Source organism: Dendrobates tinctorius, unplaced genomic scaffold, assembly GCF_039654945.1.
Source record: "Dendrobates tinctorius isolate UK_male_01 unplaced genomic scaffold, ASM3965494v1 ptg000079l, whole genome shotgun sequence".
NCBI classification, from domain to species: Eukaryota; Metazoa; Chordata; class Amphibia; order Anura; family Dendrobatidae; genus Dendrobates; species Dendrobates tinctorius.
In genome coordinates, this window is record NW_027361747.1 from 27,731,229 (window position 1) to 27,757,211 (window position 25,983).

The following is a 25,983-nucleotide window of genomic DNA, read 5'->3' on the forward strand; positions in this document are numbered from 1 at the left end:
ATTAGACAATTATATAGTAGCTGTTACTAATATATGGGTGCGAAAAAAAAAAATCAGAGCCACAGTATGGCATCCGGTTTTTACCGATACATTGCAATTCTGTAACATAGGAAACTGTAAATGGTTAATATCTACTGCTGTAAAAAAAAATTAAAAAAAATTAAGGATTGCAAATGGACAACACAGATTACAAAACTGTCCCACTTTCTGGATGAATATCTGAGCAATTTTTTATATTGTTGCATGAACCTACCCTTAGGGTGTGTGCACATGCTGTGGATTCTGCTGCGGATTTTGCAAAATCCGCAGGTAAATCCGCAGGTCAAAAGACCTGTGGTTTATATGCAGATTAGCCTGCAGTTTTCCCCTGCGGTTTGACACCTGTACAATGGAGCAGGTGTAAAACCGCTGCGGATTCCGCACAAAGAAGTGACATGCTGCGGTTTTAAAACCACAGCAAATCCGCAGCGTGTGCACTGCGTTTTTTGTTTTCCATTTAACATAATGGTACTGTACACCACAGCAAAAACTGCTGCGGATCCACAGGACCAAAACCGCTGTGGATCCGCAGCGTGTGCACACACCCTAAAAGTGATGAAATGTGACAATTCTTTGGGGATATTTGTAACTATTTTTGGCATTCTCCGACAAGAAAAATGGCCAAGCGTAGATGAGACTAGATCTATTATCTTAAATGTAGTGAAGGTGAAAGTGAGACTAAGGGTATGTGCACACTTTGCGGTTTCTGCTGCGTTTCCGCAGCGGTTTTGGCTCTGCAGAAACGCAGCAGATTCTGCTGCGTTGTACAGTACCTTTATTTCCTATGGAAATAAAAAAAAACTGTGCACATGCTGCGTTTTTTTCTGCGCGGTTTTGCTGCGGTTTTCAAAATGCAGCATGTCAATTGTTTGGTGCAGAAACGCTGCAGTTTTACACCTCATCCATTATGAGGTGAAAACCGCAGGGCAAAACCGCAGAAAAAACGCAGATAAACCGCAGAAAAACCGCAGCACTTTGTCCTGCGGATTTCCTGCGGTTTTCTCTACAAAATCCGCAGAGACAAAAAACTATGTGTGCACATACCCTAAGAGCTCATTCAGACATCACTTATTTTTCTGGTAAGCTAAAAGTAATCTAAGTTTCCTCAGTTTTTTTTATTAGATTTTCATCAGTGTCGAGTCAGTTTTTTCATAAGTTTTTCTCGCATGGAAAAAAAATGATGGAGGTTTTTCCTGCTTCTTCAAGCAAATAGTCCATGAAAAATGGACAGCACACTAAAATGGCAACTGAGCGCCGTCCATGATTCGAATCAAATTGGACTAAATGAATCCGCCAAAATAGACGCTAATAGATCAGAGTTCTATTTCTATCTGGAAAGAACAGGGACAGAACCTGTATGTGAAAAACTGACGTCTGAGTGACCCCCAAACTGTGAGGTAAATGGGCATCTGCTCCATGCTGCACTATTTGCATCCTCATCTCTGTAGTATCCTGTGGAGGTAAATATGGGTTAGCCTTTACTGTATGGCATACTCATGGCCTGAGTAGACTTGATCGGCTGTAGTACGACAGGAGAATGAGGGGACCCCCATATATATCATGGTGGGTACATGGTTACACAGACTTTGTACAGAATAAATTATATTATTTTATTTGATCAATTTTGTGGTACGAACATGTTTTTTAGTGAGATGGAATCGGTCAAAAGGTGGTTTGAGTCAGCCGTGCGAGGGCCCGAGCAGGTTGGAACAGGTTTGAAGCAGATGCTCTGTGCAGTCTTTTCAAAGGATGGGATTGGTGGCCAGCAAAAGAGCGGGAGATTTTAAAACTATTTAAAGCCAGGACAGGGCATCAGCTGGCATTCTATGACAGAAGATAGAAGAAGACACCCTCCCACACACCCCCTTTTTCTATGAAACTGTCATGATGTGTTTATTAGAGGGATAATCGCCCAGCTTTTGCTGGGTGGAGTTGTTTTTTGGATAATATTGATAATTGGGTACTATGAGAAATGATAGTATTTTATTATTATTTAATATGGGATATTTATTCATTATTAAATATTTAGTAACTCTTAATAAATTACATCAAAGCCTAATTTTATCCACGCTAATATTGTGTCATGTGTCTTTATTTATTAAAAAAAGTTAATGAGTCTTGTGATTCCCGTCTTCTGCCCTGGATGCATTCCCATTTACAGAAATGATATTGATAGAGAGACGATCATGTGCTGACACCTCTCCACTGGAGGCGAGTCCCATTCTCAGACACGCGCACGATCAAGTGGTAGGGTCTGCATCTATCTATAAAAAAATCTCTGAGAAAATGTCATGGGTATGTCATGCCCTGATATGACTCCTAGAGGGTCTGGGATTAGAAGGTCACAACAGTTAATAGATGAAGGTCCTCTTTAGTGGATGTGTTTACCTTGAATTGGAGTGGATTACTTTCATTCTGTGCTGAAAGGGTAAAGGATCCTTTCCCTTCTGGCTATGAAATTGTAGCTTGAGTACCCAACTGCAGCAGCTTGTGGTGACCACTCCCTTCCACTATATAAACCCACTCCTAGCTTCATTCCTTGCCAGTTATAGTCCATCTATACTGACCTCTTTGAAGGAGCCTGGCTGTGGATAATCAGAGGTGTTTGTCCTGATGCAGCAGTGAAGTTTCCTGTTGGAGAAGCTAAGGAGTGTTATTTTTTGTATCTTTTCCCACTGTTTGTCCTACCTTCTTCATGTTGCCTTATTATAGTTGTGGGACTAGTGTCTTGCTGGCCTATGCACTAGACAGGGTAAGTTCACGGCCAGAGAGGGCTTAGGAACGTGTTTGCTCAGGAGGGAAGGACCCATCTAGAGACGATAGACAGGGCAGGAATCTGACTCAGGTTTATTTAGGTCTGACCTGTCTCCCTTCTCCCTATCGCCAGGCCTTCCTTGTACATCTTCCCTGGAGTTCCCTTTGTGTTGTGCCACATGCTAGGCATCATCTGGCTGCCAGTGTAGGGTCGGCGGGCTGGGCTCGGGGGTGGTCCCTCTGGGTACCGCACAGCAACGTATAGACACAAGATGAGGTGGGTGTTTCGGGTTCAACAGGTCCAAGTTTATTCTCTCACCGTCTGACTGACGGCTCTCACAGTACACCACAATATCTCCTTCATGGCCATCCATTTCCAGGGCCGCTTCAAGCACACCGTACTTTACACCGGGGACGTACATGTACCCACAGTCCCCTCTTCACTCTTCGACGCTCCTGTCAGATCCGTCACTGTGGCCGCCTTAGGCCCATAAACCAACAGTACTTTTACTGATCAGTCGTCTCTCTCAATATGGTATGCTTTTCCTTGGTGCCTCGTCTATATTGCGATACTTTTGTATCAGGACCACCCCCCTGACTTTCTCTCTCCTCAGTCCCCCTGGGTTGGTTTTCCTCACAGTGCACAAACTGTCGTAGTCTTCCTGTCACTTGAGCTCCCCCTGGGGACTGGAACTTTCTGGAACCCTCCTGTCAAATTTATAACTTTCCCGGTTCCCTTTGACTCCGCCCCCCATGACCAACGGTTTCTTAAGCCCTAAGCTGATGTCAAGTCCTTTGCTCACACTCCTCCCTGCCCTCTAATGGTCAACCCAAGGTACTGCACGTCCACTACACTTTCTCAGCTGTTTCCCCACTGTAATAACTGACACCTGTCTAAACTGTGCAAACCTTCCTTTCTCTATTCTGACAAGTCCGTCCGTCCGGTCACCTTCCCTACACCAGCATGACAGAAAAGTTCAACTTTATCTCTGAAATCTATATTTTCTATTTAGATATGGGCTTTATTAATAACAGCTTTACTTCTTGCATGTGATCATATATTCTGACAGCAGAATACAAGCCGCCTTATATGATATCTACAAGCATTTGTGAAAGAGGGTCTCCAGTGACAACTAAAACAATAGTATGATCCTTTATGGTATTCATAAGCTTTCCCTTCCAGGCAGATACTTGGACATAGTGAGGGGGGGTTACAAAACTCATAGGACCATCTTGTATTTTACAGTTGTAAGACATTATAACACACTATATATATCTCATATAAGCCAACAATAGTAAAAATATTAAAATGTAGAATTGAAATGAACAAAATCAAGAAAAGTGTCTGTCAAAACAGTGAAAGTCAAAGTTCAGATGAAGGCCGACCAGAAAACCATGAAAGTAAATGATGTGTCACTCTTCCTACAGTCAGTTACAAAGCTCGTTAGGCTATGTGCATACGGAGTTCTATAGACGCAGCACAGACCTGAAGCAACAAAATGCAGGAAAATGCCAGCCGTCATTTTCCTTGAGTGGTTTTGCTATCATTTTGAGGGGCCGTACACCTGTACAATTTCTTCCTCAGTCGAGGGAAAAAAAATTCCAGCATATTCAGATCGCACTTGGCTATGTACGGTAAGGCTGGAGTCACACACAACGTTTTAAAAATCGGTCCGATTGTAACGGTACGAATTTGCACAAAGATTTCTTGTCCAGGGATCCGTCTGTCATCCCATTTTCCGGCGATGAACCGATTTTATTCACATATAAGCGACATCCAATGTCAATGCCTGATGCTCTTTCCTGTTGACCAGGAGAAGTCTTGCGATTTAATCGCAAATCACACGTGTGGTGCGTTTTCAATGCGATTTTTTTAATCGCATCCATAGACTTGCATTGTCGAATCCGATCCGAAAATCGGTCACAATCGCAGCATGCTGCGATTGTCTCGGTCCGAGGAACGGATCCGATAAAAAAACGCATGATGGGAGCAGCACCATAGAATAACATTGGGACGAATTCAATGTGACTTTTTTTATCGCATTGCATTCGTCCGATTTTATCGCTAGTGTGACTCCGGCCTCAGTCATTGAGTCTGCGGAAAACATCAGACTGCACTAAGATGACATCTGAATGCAGACCAATTTCTACGGTCTGACAGAATGGGGAAGATGGAGAAATTTGTTTCTCCATCTTCTCCTCATCTGGGAGAATCAGATCCAACTCTGATCAGAATTTGATCAGAGTGTGATTTGTATAATCAACCTGATTCTCTCGGATAAGAAAACATACGGTCATCTACACTTAGCCTCAAAAGAAGTGACATGACAGAGAACATGTGCACAGCATTGTTTTGAGAATGCCACGCATTATTCTGTTCATTTTATGGGGCACAGTTATGGCACTTTCTCAGGTGAATTCTGGAGAAAATCTGCTGGAAAAGGGTCTGTGTACACAAGTCCTAAGGTTATGTTCACAGATTGTGTTTTTGTAGCTCTTTTTTATGCAAGTAAAACCTGTTCTCTTGGCAGTAAAAAAAAATGCAGCTTTTACTGTGGTTTTTTTGCAGCTTTTTTTTTTTGGTGCATTTTTGCAAAGTTTTTTTTTTTTTTTATCATCTGCATATGAACTAAAAAAATTTACTCAAGGATAAACAGCCTTATATTTCAGAGAACAACATAACCGGAGGGGGAGAAAGTGGCTCAGGTGAATAATTCAAGAGACCGTTCCCCCCCCCCCAGTGGCGTCTTCCCCACCCCACTTACCTTGAGTCCCCTGGTCTCTCCCTATACACACAAAGTAGCATTATGGAGTAACACCTGGTTGAAATGACGCCACCAGACTCTGCCCATCTTTCAGCAACATGAATAAGCTATCAAGTTCCCTTTAAACCAGACAGGTGTGGAGTCAATGAGTTCTGCTAACTTGACCTGTGTAATATTGACCCACAGCCAAAATACTAATAATATGACAAAATACTGATGTTATCCAGGGTCATCATGCAGATCCTGTCCTGCTAGACAGAGGCGAACTATCCATCTATCAATTATGGCACATACTAGAGGGGCTTGTCTGACAGGGAGTCACAATTGTGGACCAGTGCCCCAGGCGCGCACCACTTTCATCAGTACCTGCATTCTCAGGAGGAAGATTTAGTTTAAAACTAACGAGGAATAGAAAGCGATTGACTTCCTGCGCTGCCACTTACTCTCGTACATCGCAGGCTTCTTCAGGCCTGTGGGATAAGAGTGTCTGGGGATAGACAGTGGCCCGTCACTACCCACCAGAGCGCAGCAGAGACAGACTGAGGCCACTCATAATAGGAAAAGGGTTGGGTAGTTAGCGGGCACCATTAATGTACCACAGTGTGGGTGTAAGAGAGTGGACACTTATATTGCGATATTGATACTCTATGGACACTATTGCCGTCTAGAATTGGAGAAAGAGGAGTATTTGCTGGAAAAGGGAGGACCCAAAGACTGTAGCAAATTCTGACACAAATCTTGGCAGGATAGTCTTCATAAAGGACCGGGTCAGATGGAGAAGAAAAGGAAGTGGAGACAAACAATCATAGAAGATATCATCTGTGTGTGACTTGGCTAACTGCACTGTTTTCACATATAGCCTGCAGGGCGCCTGTATACAGATGTATATACCACTGTTTGCTGGTACAGTAAAAGTATAAGGGTGAGTGCACACGCTGCGGATTTGGCAAAATCCGCAGGTAAAGCAAAAGTTGAAAAGAGGATGGCTTCTACAAATGGATAATGATCCTAAGCACACATCAAACTTTACAAACTTTATCTGTGGATTAGCCCTGTGGTTTGACACCTGCACAATGGAGCAGGTGTGAAACCGCTGCGGATTCCGCACAAAGAATTGACATGCTGCGGATATGAAACCGCAGCAAATCCGAGCGGAAAAACCCGCACCGTGTGCACTGCGGTTTTTGTTTTTTCATTGATTTTAATGGTACTGTACATCGCAGCAAAAACTGCTGTGGATCCGCAGCAGAATCCGCAGCAGAATCCGCAGCGTGTGCACATGGCCTAAAGGTATTATTTCTTCCATATAGAGTGGGATTATTTGGTATTACCTTATCTACGTGACTATTATATACTGTACCTTTATACTGTAATGCAAGGGTTATTGTCTTATAACATAAACTATGCTTTATTAGACATAGAAGATTACTAGATCGATGTAAAAATCGATCAACAGACTGTCTGTCTGTCAACCAATCAAATAGAAAACAGATAGATGCACAGTAAAAAAAAAAAAAAAAATGGTGGAATCCAGCACAACAATTGTGAATTGTTATTACCGGAATGTCCAATCCAACTTCCCAATAGAGTATCACTCAGGTATCGGAAAACATACCCATGGAAATGTGGGGGAGCACTGTACTACTGGCACAGGAAGACCTACTATAGCACTAGCTATTCCTATAACATGTCCAGGTATGAGCAGCTAGTGACAGCCTCCTCTGCATTATAGAAGGGATTTGCGCAGAACACGTTTATTTTGGGTAAGTCCCTCATGTGCTTGAGATAAGGGAACGTGGTTTTTCTGAGCCTCACGTTCTAACGTTGTGGCAAAGGACTTTCTCACTTGAGGTGAGAGGTATCACTGAACACCAGCCCGTCGGCGAATTCATCTTCCAATCGATCCTGGAAGTCAAAAGTCATGGTGTTTCAATTTATTGCCTGCTTTCAGCTTTTGAAGATATACAGTGGCATGTAAAAGTCTGGGCACCCCTAGTCAAACTTACTGTTATTTTTAACAGGTAAGCAAGTTGAATATAAAATGATTTCTAAAAAGACTAAACTTAAAGATGATATATTTCCTTTGTATTTTAGGCTATATATATATATATATATATCAGTATATTCATTATTTACATTTTAAAAATTGCAAAAAGGAAAATAGGCCGATGCAAACGTTTTAGGCACCCTGCATGTTTAGTACCTAGTAGCACCTCTCTTTTGAAAGTATCACAAGTAGTAAACACTTTTTGTAGAGACAAGTCTTTCAATTCTTGTGTGAGAGATTTTTATCCGTTCTTACATGGAAAATTCTTCCAGTTCTGTGATTTTCCTGGTTAATCTTGCATGCATTGCTAATTTGAGGTCTAGCCAAAAATTTTCAATAATGTTCAGATCGGGGACTGTGTGGGGAATTGTAAAACTTTCAGGTTGCACCTTTTGAGGTTATGTATTGTAAAGTTTGATGTGTGTTTAGGATCATTATCCATTTGTAGAAGCCATCCTCTTTTCAACTTTTGCTTTTTTTTTTTACAGATGGTGTTATGTTTGCATCAATAATTTGTTGAAATTTAATTAAATACACACTTACCCCTATAAGAGAAGAAGTTTTCCATGCCACTGGCTGCTACACAACCATAATGCATGATTGATCCACCCCCATGCTTAATGGTTGGAGATATTCTTTTCCTGAAATTCTGTGCCCTTTTTTTGAATTTTATGGTGAGAACACAGGAGAGGTTTTCCCTTCACCCATGACAGCACACCTGGGAGAGAGGGATCTGCCCCGCCAGGACAGAAACCTATTGAGATATGAGGGGCGGCACCTCTCCCCCGCTTCAGTTGGGTTCCTGTCCTGGAAGGAATCCCACTGTCGGCGTTGCCTGTCATGGGCGAAAAGGAAAGGGGGGGGAAAAAGAAGGGGGGGGGGGTAAGTCCCGGCGCAGGAAGAACAGGGCTCTCACCTGTAGCGCCGGCTGTCGGGTCCTGGATGCACAGTCTCCGGGTTCGTGTGGGCGCATGTGGCGGGTCCACGTAGCTCCTGGACGCTCCACTGCGCCGCCCTCCCCTTGCGTGGGCCCGCGATCTCTATTCCCCAGAGCAGCTAGCAGGGGAGAGCTGCGGGCGTCTTCCGGCCGCTGATGTCACTGGCGCAGAGGATCATGGGCGCACCGTCTGACGTCAGCAGGGCGACGGTGTCATGGCGCCGGGTGCGACGACGGCCAGCTTTCTGTAGCGGTTGGCCGGCAGTCGCAGAGGGGAGGGGAGGAACCCACCAGGACGGAGGCACAGTATTTAAACAAAGAAGAGCGGCAGAGCGGGCGGTGCAAAGATGGAGTCAGAGCAGGAGCGATCGCTGTCTCTGCCTCCCTCACAGCCCTCTGGCCGCAAACATGGAAGCCGTTCAAGCAGCAGTTGCCCCAGCCGCACGTCGGGGGACTCCTCAAGATCCAGAGAGCACAGGTCACATGCTCCGACGCAGCCTCCGAGTCCGGTACCCTTGATTACGGGTGGTGAGTGATCTTCGTGAATGCTAGCGTTATGTTAATAGGGGTTCCCTGTTGTATGTTTAAGCCGTAGGAAAAGCCTAAAAAAGCGGGAAGTAAGAAGAATAATAGGGACTGTGCCATATGTAAAAGCCCCTTAGCAAGAGACTGGCAGAAAGAACTCTGCGCCAGTCGCATTCAGCAAACCATGGCAAAAGAAGCGCCTAGTTTTGCAGCTAATCTTATATCGGCCCTTAGGTCAGAAATGGAGGGTTCAATTAAGACCTTGTTGAAAAAGGGGAAGAAAGGTAAAAAGAATCCCCCTAGTTCTCCATCAAACTCCCCTTCGGCCTTGTCTCAGACCAAACAGCCATCCTCCTCAAATTCCTCAGACAGTGACATGGGGGGGTAAGCCATGTTTTCCCGTAGAATACATGGATGCTCTCCTGAAGGCCATTAGGAACAACAATGGGCCTACAGGAAGAGAAAGCGGCTAAATCCCTAGAGGACGTCATGTTTGGGGGACTACAAGAGAGGAAAAAACGGACCTTTCCAGTTAATGAAAAGATCCAAGCACTTATTATTGAGAGAGAATGGAGGAAACCCGAGAGATCAGGGGCTCTTCCCTCTGCCTCTAAGAGATGATACCCCTTTGAGCACAAAGATGCAGAAATATGGGACAAAGTCCCAAAGATTGATGCAGCGGTGTCCAGATCTTCCAAAAATTCGGCCCTGCCTCTGGAAGACTCAGGGGTTCTTAGGGACCCGCTAGACAAAAAAACAGACTCCTATTTAAGGCATGCATGGAAAGCAACAGCAGGAGGATAGAAGCCGGCAATAGCAGGCACCTGCACAGCGTGTTCCCTAATGATTTGGCTGCAGCAGTTAGAAGAGAGACTAGCGTCAAAAGTCCCAAGAGAAAAGATATTGGCAGATATGTGTCTTCTGCATGGGGCAGCAGCTTTTTTGGCAGACACCTCGGCGGATTCTATGAGGTTGACAGCTAGGGCGGCAGGGTTATTAAATGCCGCCATACGCGCGTTGTAGCTTAAGTAGCTTAAAGGCTGTCCAGGTGACCTGCAGTCTAAAGCTAAACTGTGCTCTCTCCCCTGCGATGGTCGTTTTTTATTCGGGAAGAACTTAGATGATATCCTGGAAAAGGCGAGCGATAGGAAGAAAGGCTTCCCCAGATTCCCGACAGATCAGAGAAGGCAGCCCTTTAGGAGAGGAAGATTCAATAGGGGTCGTCCTCCGGCCGATAGAAGAAGATGGGAAGATAAAAGAAAAAAGGAGTCGGGTTTATGTTTGGTGGAGGCACCTCCACTTCAAAAAAATCTCCACAATGACACCAGCATTCCGGTAGGGGGGAGATTGGCGGTCTTCTCTCAGGCCTGGGGGAAGGTCTCTTCCAATACCTGGATCCTAGGCATCTTAAGAGAGGGCCTGAAAATCCCCTTTGTTCGCCAGCTAAAAGCCGCGTTTGTCATTACCCCTATCAGGAAGGCAATCGAAGAACATTTAGCCTTGGAATTAGAGATCCTGAGCCTAAAGCCCCCGTTACACATAGCGATATCGCTGTAACGTCACTGATTTTGTGACGTAGCAGGGATATTGCTTGCGATATCGCTATGTCTGATACTTACCTCTGACCGGCTCCCCCGCTACTCAACGCTGGTCGTGCGAGAATGTCCTGGACCATTTCTTGTCGTCAGCTTCCTGTGGCGCCGACGAGTGACACGTGGACGCGGGCGGGAGAACGTCAGGATCGCCGCGTCTGACAGGTAAGTAGCGACCCCCGACCCCTGCTATGTCGCTGGTGAGATCTGCCTGTGTGGCAGCTCACTAGCGACCACTTAGCGATGCACCAGCGATCCATATCGTTGTCGGGATCGCTGGTGCATCGCCAAGTGTAACGGTTCCCTAATAGACAAGCAGGTCCTTTCCCGAAGTCCCAAACACACAGGAAGGAAGGGGGTTCTATTCCCCCCCCCCTTTTCTGATTAAAAAAAAACCAGATCAATCGTTCAGGGCAATCATAAAACTCAGAGGCCTCAATCGGTGGATAAAGAATCAGACCTTCAAGATGGAATCGGTGGCTACGGCCACAAAGCTGCTACATCAAGATTGTCTTATGGCCGTTGTCGATTTAAAGGATGCATATTATCACATCCCTATCCATCCAGGTTACCAAAAATACTTGAGAGTGGCTCTCTATATCCAGGGCGTGCTCAGGCATTTCCAATTAAGGGCTCTTCCATTTGGCATATCTATAGCCCCGAGGATTTTTACCAAGGTCATAGCGGAGGTAACAGCCTTCCTCCGAATTCACGATACGGTCATAATACCCTATTTGGACAATTTCCTTATAGTGGGCAGCTCAGAGGACCACTATACAGCACAATTGAGCTGGGTGACCGACACCTTACAGGAATTAGGGTGGATAATAAACTTCAAAAAATCAAAACTACAGCCCCTAAGAAAACAGACCTTCCTGGGATTTATCCTGGATTCAGAACAGCAAGCTTGTCTGCTACCGGATACCAAATTAGAGAATGTAGAGAACATGGCTTTGACTGCCTGCGACCAACCTTATACGACATTGAGAAACGCGATGTCTCTACTAGGAACCCTGACGGCCTGTATTCCGGTGGTCAGGTGGGCTCAATTTCACACCTGACAGCTCCAGGGGGAGATACTGTCAGCACAAAGATCGCTGAGAGGGCGTTTAGAAGGAAGACTGGAGCTTTACTTAGAGACCAGAGACGCTCTCAACTGGTGGCTGGACAGGACAAACTTGGCTTCGGGAATGCCATGGGACAGACAGACGACCGACGTGCTACTGACAGACGCAAGCTCCTCGGGGTGGGGGGCACACCTAAGGGGTCATATAGCCCAGGGTTCCTGGTGGCCTCAAGAAATGGGGGCATCTTCCAACCTGAGAGAACTGTGGGCAGTGAACAAAGCCCTAAGCCACTTCATTCCCCTACTCAGGGGTCGCAATGTCCGGATCATGTCGGACAACAAAGTATCGGTGGCGTACATCAACCACCAGGGGGGACAAGATCACACTCCCTAATGAAGGCAGCGGGCGACATTCTTGGCAGAGCAACACCTACACTCCTTAACAGCCTTGCACATAAAGGGGGCAGAAAATATAGAAGCCGATTTCCTGAGCCGCAACACTCTGAGGCAAGGGGAATGGGCTCTAAATCGATCCGTTTTTAAAAAAAAAAATAACACAGCGTTGGGGGAAGCCAGTGATAGACCTCTTTGCCAACAAGTACAACAGATTTTGCTCACTAAACCCGAGGGAAAAACCATGGGCAGCGGACTCATTACAGATTCCGTGGGACTTCAGACTAGCCTATGCGCCCCCCCCGTGGCCCTAATCCCAACATTAGTCAAGAAGATCAGGAACGATCAAGCCAGGATCATCCTAATAGCCCTGGGTTCTGCCAGAAATCCCGGACCTACTAGTTCAAGGTCCGATATTCCACGCTCAGGTCAAAGGATTCCATCTGATGGCATGGAATTTGAAAGGTCACTTATAATGGATAGAGGGTTCTCTCCCGGTTTGGTGGCCACCCTGCTAAAGAGTAGGAGAACGGTGATGACCAATATCTACGGCAGAACATGGAATAAATTCCTGCAGTTTCTAGGTAAGCCGTTAGAACAAGAACCCCCGATTAGCGCCATCTTAGAGTTTTTACAATCAGGATTGCAGCTGGGGTTAGCGGTAAACACTCTTAAAATTCAGGTATCTGCACTAGGCGCGCTCTATAACTGCAACTTGACAGCAAATAGATGGGTAGCCAGACTTATCAAATCCTGCCATAGGTCTAGGCCTATCCCAATACCTAGAATAGCCCCGTGGGATTTAAACCTGGTACTAGAGGCCCTTATATGGTTCTTTTGTGAGCCTTTACAACAGCTACCAATAAAATATCTGACCCTAAAAAACGATCATTTTAGTGGCCCTTACATCGGCCCGTAGAGTAAACGACCTGCAGGCTCTCTCAGTAAATCCACCCTATACACAAGTTTTTCAGGACAGGGTAATATTGAGAACAGACCCCGCTTATCTGCCTAAAGGTACTGTCACACTAAGCGATATCGCTATAACTTGTGACGTTATAGCGATATTGCTAGCGATATCGCTGTGTCTGATACTTACCTACGACCCGCTCCCCCGCTGGTTATCGCTGATCGCGCGAGAACGTCCAGGACTGTTTCTCGTCGTCAGCTCCCTGCGGCGCTTCCTGTGGAGAGATGAGCGTGGAGCCGGGCGGGAGGACGCAGGATCGCCTAGTGTGACAGGTAAGTAGCGACCCCCGTCCCCAGCGATGTCGCTGGTGAGAACTGCCTGTGTGGCAGCTCACTAGCGACCACTTAGCGATGCACCAGCGATCCTGACCGCGTCATATCTCTGGTCGGGATCGCTGGTACATCGCTAAGTGTGACAGTACCTTAAGGTAGCATCAGATTTCCATCGAGGTCAGGAGATTATCCTTCCATTCTTTTGCGACAATCCAAAGAAACAGTGGAGGAAAAATTCCATAGATTGAACGTTAAGAGAGCCCTGCTAGAATACATATCTGTCACTAGCCAGTGGAGGAGGTCCCAGTCCCTATTTGTAGCTTTTCAGGGTGCCAGGAAAGGCTATGGGGTTTCAAAAGGGACTATTGCCAGATGGATTAGGGAGGTCATTAGTGCAGCCTACTCAGCTAGTGGTGTTCCGATTCCTGACGGCATCAAGGCTCATTCCACCAGAGCCGTGGCAACCTCCTGGGCTGAAAAGGCAGAGGTATCGATTGAGCAGATTTGTAAGGCCGCTACCTGGGCCTCACCTTCAACCTTCTTTAAGCACTATAGATTAAATCTATCCTCCTCTGCTGACTTAACCTTTGGTAGAAGGGTGCTGCAAGCGGTGGTCCCTCCCTAAGGTGTTTCGAAGTCTCCAAAAATCTCTCAGGTGTGCTGTCATGGGTGCAGGGAAAACCACCATGGTTACTTACCGGTAGTCGGTTTTTCCGGAACCCATGACAGCACCCGTATATTCCCCCCCCCCTTTTCACCGTATGGGTGTGCACGATTAGTAGGGTGCATTTGTGTGATGTGGTGTTGGATTAACATGTAACTAACTGGGAAGTCATCTCAATGCTCTGTCACCAACTGGAGCGGGGGAGAGGTGACGCCCCTAATATATCTCAGTAGGGTCCTGTCCTGGCGGGGCGGATCCCTCTCTCCCAGGTGTGCTATCATGGGTTCCGGAAAAACCGGCTACCGGTAAGTAACCATGGTAGTTTTCTTCCGATGACTTTTCCATGAAGGCCATATTTGTGCAGGTGTCTCTAAACAGTAGAACAATGTACCACAACTCCAGAGTCTGCTAAATCTTTCTGAAGTTCTTTTGCAGTCAAGCTGGAGTTCTAATTTGCATCTCTTGCAATCTTATGAGCAGACAGATTCCCTTTAATACTAGATCATATAGTTATAATTCCCAGAAGTAATATAGGTTTTTTTTACTAATGAAAACACAGAATGTAAATATTATTTTGTTACATACTTGCTCGTACATTTGATTGGTGTAATCTTTTCCTTATTACTTGATACATAATTCAATCTGAGAGCAGCATAATGTAGTAATTGATTTAGAGCTGTTTCACACGCTGATTGGCAAAGTGCGGCCCGCAGGCCACATCCAGTCCTGTGTCTGTCTCAGTCCGGCCTGCTGACCGAGACGGCAGTAAGGCTAGTAAAAAGAGGCCCACGAGCTGCACCGTGCCCACCCGCGCTGACTTCATTGGTGGAGGAGGGGCCTCCGGCCACTTCCTCCACCAATCAGCGTGTGAAACAGCTGAAGCGATTACGTAATTTCATTGAATCAGCTGTGTGCTGCAGAAACACAGAACACCGGAGACAAGATCAGTAGCAGAGTGTCGGGGAACGGGACTTAGGTGAGTATGTGGTGTTTTTTTTTGTTTGTTTTTTTTTCTTCAAGTGTATGGGATGTCATGCTGCACATGGGGAGGCTATGGGGGCGTCATGCTGCACATGGGGAGGCTATGGGGGCGTCATGCTGCACATGGGGAGGCTATGGGGGCGTCATGCTGCACATGGGGAGGCTATGGGGGCGTCATGCTGCACATGGGGAGGCTATGGGGGCGTTATGCTGCACATGGGGAGGCTATGGGGGCGTCATGCTGCACATGGGGAGGCTATGGGGGCGTCATGCTGCACATGGGGAGGCTATGGGGGCGTCATGCTGCACATGGGGAGGCTATGGGGGCGTCATGCTGCACATGGGGAGGCTATGGGGGCGTCATGCTGCACATGGGGAGGCTATGGGGGCGTCATGCTGCACATGGGGAGGCTATGGGGGCGTCATGCTGCACATGGGGAGGCTATGGGGGCGTCATGCTGCACATGGGGAGGCTATGGGGGCGTCATGCTGCACATGGGGAGGCTATGGGGGCGTCATGCTGCACATGGGGAGGCTATGGGGGCGTCATGCTGCACATGGGGAGGCTATGGGATACTGTGTGGGGCTCTTGCCACATATGGGGGAGGCTGTGTGAGGTCATGCCGCATGAGGGGCTGTGGGCGTCTGATACGATATACAGAAGGGGCTGTACTCTTGTTCCAATGATATATAGGGAGATGTCAGGATACTTAATTCTGCTCAATATTAAGTGATACAGTATTAATATAATATCAATAATATAATTTATTATAATATATTAATATTGAGTAGAATTAAATTCAGCCTATTGGTTTGGCCCTCCACAACAGTCACGGTCTCTCATGTGGCCCCTCGGGAAAATTGCCCACACCTGACTTAGGCAGTGTAGAGACTGAATGTTCTAATGGTTTATTGACCCCCATATATTACACATTTATATAAGTTACCATAAGTCTTAGGGCTTGTTAGTGAGGGTATTCTTTAGGGCTTCCCAATTGGTTTGAATTAATAGTATTTCTAGCTTATTTTCTGTGCAATCACTCACCAGATGCTATGGGAGAGGAAATAGAAGTGTTTCATACAATTTTGGCTCTAAATCAATTATGTATCAAGTAATAAGGAAGCGATTACACCAATCAAATGTACGAGCAAGTATGTAACAAAATAATATATGCATTCTGTGTTTTTATTAGTAAAAAAAACCTATATTACTTCTGGGAATTATAACTATATGATCTAGTATTAAATGGAATATGTCAGCAGGTGTATGATGTAATCCGAGAGCAGCATAATGTAGTAATTGATATGTCAATTACTGTGCTATGTGTTCTCCTTTTCAATAAAATCAGTGTTTTAGCAGCATGATTTTATCTATAGAGGACTAGTTGTCTCCTGCCATGCAGTCCTCCATCTGTGTTGTCTACTGCAATGCAGTCCTCCAGCTGTGTTGTCCCATGCCATGTAGTCCTCCAGCTGTATTATCTCCTGCCATGTAGCCCTTATGCTGCTTCTCTCCCATCACTGATTAGCAGCTTTCTGCCTATGCACAGTGTACACAGAGCTGCCAAACAGGGGTGTGGGAAGGGTATACAGAGTTCAGCATTTATAGCATTGCTAGATCTGCAGCATGTGCAAAACATTGATTTTCTGAAAATGACAGAATGCAGCCCAGCAAGTGACACATCACTGGAATCAATGTCATAGCCACTACATTATGCTGCTTTCAGATTATATAGATTTTCTTTAATAAATAATGAAGTGAGTCCCTGTACATAGGGTATCTCAATTAATTTACTCTACCTTGTAGAGAAGAGCCGATCACAAGCAACTCTCTACATGTGATACCGGCGGGCGCTCATCTCCATGTACAACATTATATTATAGAGGTTATTCAGCATCGTCTCTCGGTACGTGGCACTCGGTGACCTTTTTTACTTTGCACTTGGTACATAATAGGTGGAACGGAGAATCGTGTGCCACCCCCGTCTCACACTGAGCCAACAAGCAAATCTGACCTTCAGATAGGGAAGCGGTTCCTGATAATTGGCATTAATGTAAGTACAGGAATGAGTGAGCGAAGGGGAGCCCGCCATGTGTAACTGCAGATATGATATATCCCAGGGGGGAATAGTGATGACACTTCTTGTAAGAATATTAGTCACCATGTGCCTCCCCCACCATACAGACATATAATATGCTAGTTGTGCCATCAACTGTCTAATGGGGTCTCCTCTCCCTTCATAGCACTCTAGACCACATAAATGCTGCGTATGTAACATATCCCCAGACCCAGCTCCCCGGCCTCCCTTGCTGGATCTGTTCCACTAATGATGGCAGTAGCCCCTGCTGCGTAGACCCCATAATAGTGCTGTTGCACACATACACTCACTGGCCACTTTATTAGGTACACCATGCTAGTAACGGGTTGGACCCCCTTTTGCCTTCAGAACTGCCTCAATTCTTCGTGGCAGAGATTCAACAAGGTGCTGGAAGCATTCCTCAGAGATTTTGGACCATATTGACATGATGGCATCACACAGTTGGCGCAGATTTGTCGGCTGCACATCCCTGATGCGAATCTCCCGTTCCACCACATCCCAAAGATGCTCTATTGGATTGAGATCTGGTGACTGAGGAGGCCATTTGAGTACAGTGAACTCATTGTCATGGTCAAGAAACCAATCTGAGATGATTCGAGCTTTATGACATGGCGCATTATCCTGCTGAAAGTAGCCATCAGATGTTGGGTACATTGTGGTCATAAAGGGATGGACATGGTCAGCAACAATACTCAGGTAGGCTGTGGCGTTGCAACGATGCTCAATTGGTACCAAGGGGCCCAAAGAGTGCCAAGAAAAAATTCCCCACACCATGACACCACCACCAGCCTGAACCGTTGATACAAGGCTGGATGGATCCATGCTTTCATGTTGTTTACACCAAATTCTGACCCTACCATCCGAATGTCGCAGCAGAAATCGAGACTCATCAGACCAGGCAACGTTTTTCCAATCTTCTACTGTCCAATTTCGATGAGCTTGTGCAAATTGTAGCCTCAGTTTCCTGTTCTTAGCTGAGAGGAGTGGTACCCAGTGTGGTCTTCTGCTGCTGTAGCCCATCTGCCTCAAAGTTCAACGCACTGTGCGTTCAGAGATGCTCTTCTGCCTACCTTGGTTGTAACGGGTGGCAATTTGAGTCACTGTTGCCTTTCTATCAGCTCGAACCAGTCTGCCCATTCTCCTCTGACCTCTGGCATCAACAAGGCATTTCCGGCCACAGAACTGCCGCTCACTGGATTTTTTTTCTTTTTCGGACCATTCTCTGTAAACCCTAGAGATGGTTGTGCGTGAAAATCCCAGTAGATCAGCAGTTTCTGAAATACTCAGACCAGCCCTTCTGGCACCAACAATCATGCCACGTTCAAAGGCACTCAAATCACCTTTCTTCCCCATACTGATGCTCGGTTTGAACTGCAGGAGATTGTCTTGACCATGTCTACATGCCTAAATGCACTGAGTTGCCGCCATGTGATTGGCTGATTAGAAATTAAGTCTTAACACACAGTTGGACAGGTGTACCTAATAAAGTGGCCAGTGAGTGTACATGACAGATGTGTCCTTATATTGTGTTCTGCGTCCTGATCACAGGGGACATTGTTCCCCCAACGCCGTGACCTTGACCTCTGTGGCAGGACATGTAACCCTAATGGTGTCGCATCTGCACATGAGATCACTCCCAGCAGATCACCATCCTCCTATACACAAGAACAGGACCATGATCGGTGAGGGGTTCCCCGATCCATGTTCTTAGGCAGGACATTGCCCCCCCCCCAGATACAGGCCATGCACTGCACCAGCATCTCCCTCAGCCCCCATAGATACAGACAATGCACTGCACCAGCATCCCCCCCCCCCAGCCCCCATAGATACAGGCCATGCACTGCACCAGCATCCCCCCCCAGCCCCCATAGATACAGGCCATGCACTGCACCAGCATCCCCCCCCCAACCCCTATAGATACAGGCCATGCTCTGCACCAGCATCCCCCCCCAGCCCCCATAGATACAGGCCATGCTCTGCACCAGCATCCCCCCCCATAGATACAGGCCATGCACTGCACCAGCATCCCTCCCCAGCCCCCATAGATACAGGCCATGCTCTGCACCAGCATCCCCCCAACCCCCAGAGATACAAGCCATGCCCTGCACCAGCATCCCCCCAGCCCCCAGAGATACAGGCCATGCCCTGCACCAGCATCCCTCATAGATACAGGCCATGCCCTGCACCAGCATTCCCCCCCAGCCCCCATAGATACAGGCCATGCCCTGCACCAGCATCCCCCCCCAGCCCCCATAGATACAGGCCATGCTCTGCACCAGCATCCCCCCCAGCCCCCATAGATACAGGCCATGCTCTGCACCAGCATCCCCCCCATAGATACAGGCCATGCACTGCACCAGCATCCCCCCCAGCCCCCTTAGATACAGGCCATGCTCTGTACCAGCATCCCCACAGCCCCCAGAGATACAGGCCATGCCCTGCACCAGCATCCCCCATAGATACAGGCCATGCCCTGCACCAGCATCCCCCCAGCCCCCCTAGATACAGGCCATGCGCTGCCCCAGCATCCCCCCCCCAGCCCCCATAGATACGGGCCATGCCCTGAACCAGCATTCCCCCAGCCTCCATAGATACAGGCCATGCTCTGCACCAGCATCCCCCCCCAGCCCCCATAGATACAGGCCATGCCCTGCACCAGCACCCCCCCCCCATAGATACAGGCCATGCACTGCACCAGCATCCCCCCCAGCCCCCATAGATACAGGCCATGCTCTGCACCAGCATCCCCCTTAGATACAGGCCATGCCCTGCACCAGCATCTCCCCAGCCCCCATAGATACAGGCCATGCTCTGCCCCAGCATCCCCCCCCATAGATACAGGCCATGCACTTCACCAGCATCCCCCCCAGCCCCCATAGATACAGGCCATGCTCTGCACCAGCATCCCCCATAGATACAGGCCATGCCCTGCACCAGCATCACCCAAGCCCCCATAGATACAGGCCATGCTCTGCACCAGCATCCCCCCCAGCCCCCATAGATACAGGCAATGCACTGCACCAGCATCTCCCCCAGCCCCCATAGATACATGCAATGCACTGCACGATCATCCCCCCCAGCCCCCATAGATACAGGCCATGCTCTGCACCAGCATCCCCCCCCCAGCCCCCCTAGATACAGGCCATGCACTGCACCAGCATCTCCCCCAGCCCCCATAGATACAGGCAATGCACTGCAACAGCATCCCCCCCCCCAGCCCCCATAGATACAGGCCATGCACTGCACCACCTCCCCCCCCCCCCCCCAGCCCCCATAGATACAGGCCATGCACTGCACCAGCATCCCCCCCAGGCCCTATAGATACAGGCCATGCACTGCACCAGCATCCCCCCCCAGCCCCTATAGATACAGGCCATGCTCTGCACCAGCATCCCCCCCAGCCCCCATAGATACAGGCCATGCACTGCACCAGCATCCCCCCCCCAGCCCCTATAGATACGGGCCATGCTCTGCACCAGCATCCCCCCAGCCCCCATAGATACAGGCCATGCTCTGCACCAGCATCCCCCCCATAGATACAGGCCATGTCCTGCACCAGCATCCCCCCCCCCATAGATACAGGCCATGCTCTGCACCAGCATTCCCCCAGCCCCCATAGATACAGGCCATGTCCTGCACCAGCATCCCCCCCCCATAGATACAGGCCATGCTCTGCACCAGCATCCCCCCCCAGCCCCCATAGATACGGGCCATGCTCTGCACCAGCATCCCCCCCCAGCCCCCATAGATACAGGCCATGCTCTGCACCAGCATCCCCCCCCAGCCCCCATAGATACAGGCCATGCTCTGCACCAGCATCCCCCCCCAGCCCCCATAGATACAGGCCATGCTCTGCACCAGCATCCCCCCCAGCCCCCATAGATACAGGCCATGTCCTGCACCAGCATCCCCCCCCCATAGATACAGGCCATGTCCTGCACCAGCATCCCCCCCCCCCATAGATACAGGCCATGTCCTGCACCAGCATCCCCCAGCCCCCATAGATACGGGCCATGCTCTGCACCAGCATCCCCCCCCAGCCCCCATAGATACAGGCCATGCCCTGCACCAGCATCCCCCCCAGCCCCCATAGATACAGGCCATGTCCTGCACCAGCATCCCCCAGCCCCCATAGATACAGGCCATGCTCTGCACCAGCATCCCCCAGCCCCCATAGATACAGGCCATGCTCTGCACCAGCATCCCCCAGCCCCCATAGATACAGGCCATGCTCTGCACCAGCATCCCCCCCCAGCCCCCATAGATACAGGCCATGTCCTGCACCAGCATCCCCCCCCCATAGATACGGGCCATGCTCTGCACCAGCATCCCCCCCAGCCCCCATAGATACAGGCCATGCTCTGCACCAGCATCCCCCCCAGCCCCCATAGATACAGGCCATGTCCTGCACCAGCATCCCCCCCCCATAGATACAGGCCATGCTCTGCACCAGCATCCCCCCCCATAGATACAGGCCATGTCCTGCACCAGCATCCCCCCCCAGCCCCCATAGATACAGGCCATGCCCTGCACCAGCATCCCCCCCAGCCCCCATAGATACAGGCCATGCTCTGCACCAGCATCCCCCCAGCCCCCATAGATACAGGCCATGCCCTGCACCAGCATCCCCCCCCAGCCCCCATAGATACAGGCCATGCCCTGCACCAGTGTCCCCCTCCCCAGCCCCCATAGATACAGGCCATGCCCTGCACCAGCATCCCCCCCCAGCCCCCATAGATACAGGCCATGCCCTGCACCAGTGTCCCCCCCCCCAGCCCCCATAGATACAGGCCATGCCCTGCACCAGCATCCCCCCCCAGCCCCCATAGATACAGGCCATGCCCTGCACCAGTGTCCCCCTCCCCAGCCCCCATAGATACAGGCCATGCCCTGCACCAGCATCCCCCCCCATCCCCCATAGATACAGGCCATGTCCTGCACCAGCATCCCCCCCCCCATAGATACAGGCCATGCTCTGCACCAGCATCCCCCAGCCCCCCAAAAGATACGGGCCATGCTCTGCACCAGCATCCCCCCCCAGCCCCCATAGATACAGGCCATGCCCTGCACCAGTGTCCCCCCCCAGCCCCCATAGATACAGGCCATGTCCTGCACCAGCATCCCCCCCCATAGATACAGGCCATGCTCTGCACCAGCATCCCCCCCCATAGATACAGGCCATGCTCTGCACCAGCATTCCCCCAGCCCCCATAGATACAGGCCATGTCCTGCACCAGCATCCCCCCCCCCCATAGATACAGGCCATGCTCTGCACCAGCATCCCCCAGCCCCCCAAAAGATACGGGCCATGCTCTGCACCAGCATCCCCCCCCAGCCCCCATAGATACAGGCCATGCTCTGCACCAGCATCCCCCCCCAGCCCCCATAGATACAGGCCATGCTCTGCACCAGCATCCCCCCCCAGCCCCCATAGATACAGGCCATGTCCTGCACCAGCATCCCCCCCCCATAGATACAGGCCATGCTCTGCACCAGCATCCCCCCCCAGCCCCCATAGATACAGGCCATGCTCTGCACCAGCATCCCCCCCCCAGCCCCCATAGATACAGGCCATGCTCTGCACCAGCGTCCCCCCCAGCCCCCATAGATACAGGCCATGCTCTGCACCAGTGTCCCCCCCCCCAGCCCCCATAGATACAGGCCATGCTCTGCACCAGTGTCCCCCCCCCCCCAGCCCCCATAGATACAGGCCATGCTCTGCACCAGCGTCCCCCCCAGCCCCCATAGATACAGGCCATGCTCTGCACCAGCGTCCCCCCCAGCCCCCATAGATACAGGCCATGCTCTGCACCAGTGTCCCCCCCCCCCCCAGCCCCCATAGATACAGGCCATGCTCTGCACCAGCGTCCCCCCCCAGCCCCCATAGATACAGGCCATGTCCTGCACCAGCATCCCCCCCCATAGATACAGGCCATGCTCTGCACCAGCGTCCCCCCCAGCCCCCATAGATACAGGCCATGCTCTGCACCAGCGTCCCCCCCAGCCCCCATAGATACAGGCCATGCTCTGCACCAGCGTCCCCCCCAGCCCCCATAGATACAGGCCATGCTCTGCACCAGTGTCCCCCCCCCCCCAGCCCCCATAGATACAGGCCATGCTCTGCACCAGTGTCCCCCCCCCCCCAGCCCCCATAGATACAGGCCATGCTCTGCACCAGCGTCCCCCCCAGCCCCCATAGATACAGGCCATGCTCTGCACCAGCGTCCCCCCCAGCCCCCATAGATACAGGCCATGCTCTGCACCAGTGTCCCCCCCCCCCCCAGCCCCCATAGATACAGGCCATGCTCTGCACCAGCGTCCCCCCCAGCCCCCATAGATACAGGCCATGCTCTGCACCAGTGTCCCCCCCCCCCCCAGCCCCCATAGATACAGGCCATGTCCTGCACCAGCATCCCCCCCCCATAGATACAGGCCATGCTCTGCACCAGCATCCCCCCCCAGCCCCCATAGATACAGGCCATGCTCTGCACCAGCATCCCCCCCCCAGCCCCCATAGATACAGGCCATGCTCTGCACCAGCGTCCCCCCCAGCCCCCATAGATACAGGCCATGCTCTGCACCAGTGTCCCCCCCCCCAGCCCCCATAGATACAGGCCATGCTCTGCACCAGTGTCCCCCCCCCCCCAGCCCCCATAGATACAGGCCATGCTCTGCACCAGCGTCCCCCCCAGCCCCCATAGATACAGGCCATGCTCTGCACCAGCGTCCCCCCCAGCCCCCATAGATACAGGCCATGCTCTGCACCAGTGTCCCCCCCCCCCCCAGCCCCCATAGATACAGGCCATGCTCTGCACCAGCGTCCCCCCCCAGCCCCCATAGATACAGGCCATGTCCTGCACCAGCATCCCCCCCCATAGATACAGGCCATGCTCTGCACCAGCGTCCCCCCCAGCCCCCATAGATACAGGCCATGCTCTGCACCAGCGTCCCCCCCAGCCCCCATAGATACAGGCCATGCTCTGCACCAGCGTCCCCCCCAGCCCCCATAGATACAGGCCATGCTCTGCACCAGTGTCCCCCCCCCCCCAGCCCCCATAGATACAGGCCATGCTCTGCACCAGCATCCCCCCCCAGCCCCCATAGATACAGGCCATGTCCTGCACCAGCATCCCCCCCCCATAGATACAGGCCATGCTCTGCACCAGCATCCCCCCCCAGCCCCCATAGATACAGGCCATGCTCTGCACCAGCATCCCCCCCCCAGCCCCCATAGATACAGGCCATGCTCTGCACCAGCATCCCCCCCCCAGCCCCCATAGATACAGGCCATGCTCTGCACCAGCGTCCCCCCCAGCCCCCATAGATACAGGCCATGCTCTGCACCAGTGTCCCCCCCCCCCCAGCCCCCATAGATACAGGCCATGCTCTGCACCAGTGTCCCCCCCCCCCCAGCCCCCATAGATACAGGCCATGCTCTGCACCAGCGTCCCCCCCAGCCCCCATAGATACAGGCCATGCTCTGCACCAGCGTCCCCCCCAGCCCCCATAGATACAGGCCATGCTCTGCACCAGTGTCCCCCCCCCCCCCAGCCCCCATAGATACAGGCCATGCTCTGCACCAGTGTCCCCCCCCCCCCCCATAGATACAGGCCATGCTCTGCACCAGTGTCCCCCCCCCCCCCAGCCCCCATAGATACAGGCCATGCCCTGCACCAGCGTCCCCCCCAGCCCCCATAGATACAGGCCATGCTCTGCACCAGTGTCCCCCCCCCCCAGCCCCCATAGATACAGGCCATGCTCTGCACCAGTGTCCCCCCCCCCCAGCCCCCATAGATACAGGCCATGCTCTGCACCAGTGTCCCCCCCCCCCAGCCCCCATAAGAACTGAGGTCGCAAATTCCAATATTGTGCTAATCAGTCATTATAACTAGACCCTTATCCGCAATCACAGATATTCCAGGAATTCTCAGCACACGGACGGCAACATCACATTCAATAGGAGGGCGCAGTGATCTATTAGACAAGCAGTGATCGCTGTCAGTGAGGAGAAGCTCCATGATGATGATGACCTCCGGCTCCCAGATGATGCAGCAGGCCGGACCGCACCGAGCTCGGGGCAGGACGCTCCATGTCAGCATCATCATGGAGGAGAAGGCCGGGCCGGTGCCGGCTGCTGAGGAGGCCCCCTGCCCGCCCTGCCGGCGGCGCACTCACCTTCGGCAGCCTGATGTGCTCCATGTTGTGCTGCGCTCAGTGCAGGAGGAGGCTGGCGGCCATTGGCTGCTGCCGGGAGCTGACGCTGGTGGATGGGGCTCCTCCTCACCAGGTGCTGCCTCCCAATGATGGGGCTGCAAATCAGTTTTCCTGCACAAATGGATAAAGGCAAAAGCCAAAGATCGCAAAAAAGATCTCAGCTGTAATAATACAGGGTCACCTAGACAGGTGATCATCCACAATGACTGCAGCCTGCTGTCACTGAAGACCACCGAGCTGCAGTGTCCGCGGCCTATTACCTGTCATCTATCTTCTCTAGATCTATCCATTTATCTATCCATTTATCTATCCATTTATCTATCCTCTGTCATCTACTTATCTTTCTATCATCTACAGTATCTTACTATCAGCTTGGGAAAGGTCTTCAATTGGACCGAAATGTTGCCGTCACCATGGGCTATAAATTGTTTCACATTTCCTCTTTTGGAAGAGCTGCTTCACTTATCTATCTATCCGGGACAAGATACTTTTGTGCCCTAAGCAGGGAAAACCAATGGCGCCCCCCCCCCCCCCCCCCACGATGAACACTCAGCCACCAAGTAATGAACCGGAGACTAAAGGGTAAAGAACCCAAATCCCCCCTCTGATGGGCCAGGTAACAGTCTCTGACGACCACTTTCACGAGACTGGTTACCTTTTACCCT

The 25,983-nt window shown here is 50.6% G+C and overlaps 1 protein-coding gene across 1 annotated transcript in view; it reads right to left on the bottom strand.

Moving 5' to 3' along the window:
* MTMR7 (myotubularin related protein 7) overlaps positions 1 to 25,438 on the bottom strand; it is an 86,889-nt gene extending 61,451 nt beyond the window's left edge. The window contains exon 1 of the mRNA XM_073583612.1: positions 25,280 to 25,438. Coding sequence (XP_073439713.1) covers positions 25,280 to 25,303 — 24 coding nt within the window. The 5' untranslated portion in view covers positions 25,304 to 25,438. The remainder of the gene's footprint in view (positions 1 to 25,279) is intronic.
* Positions 25,439 to 25,983: the final 545 nt, after the last annotated feature.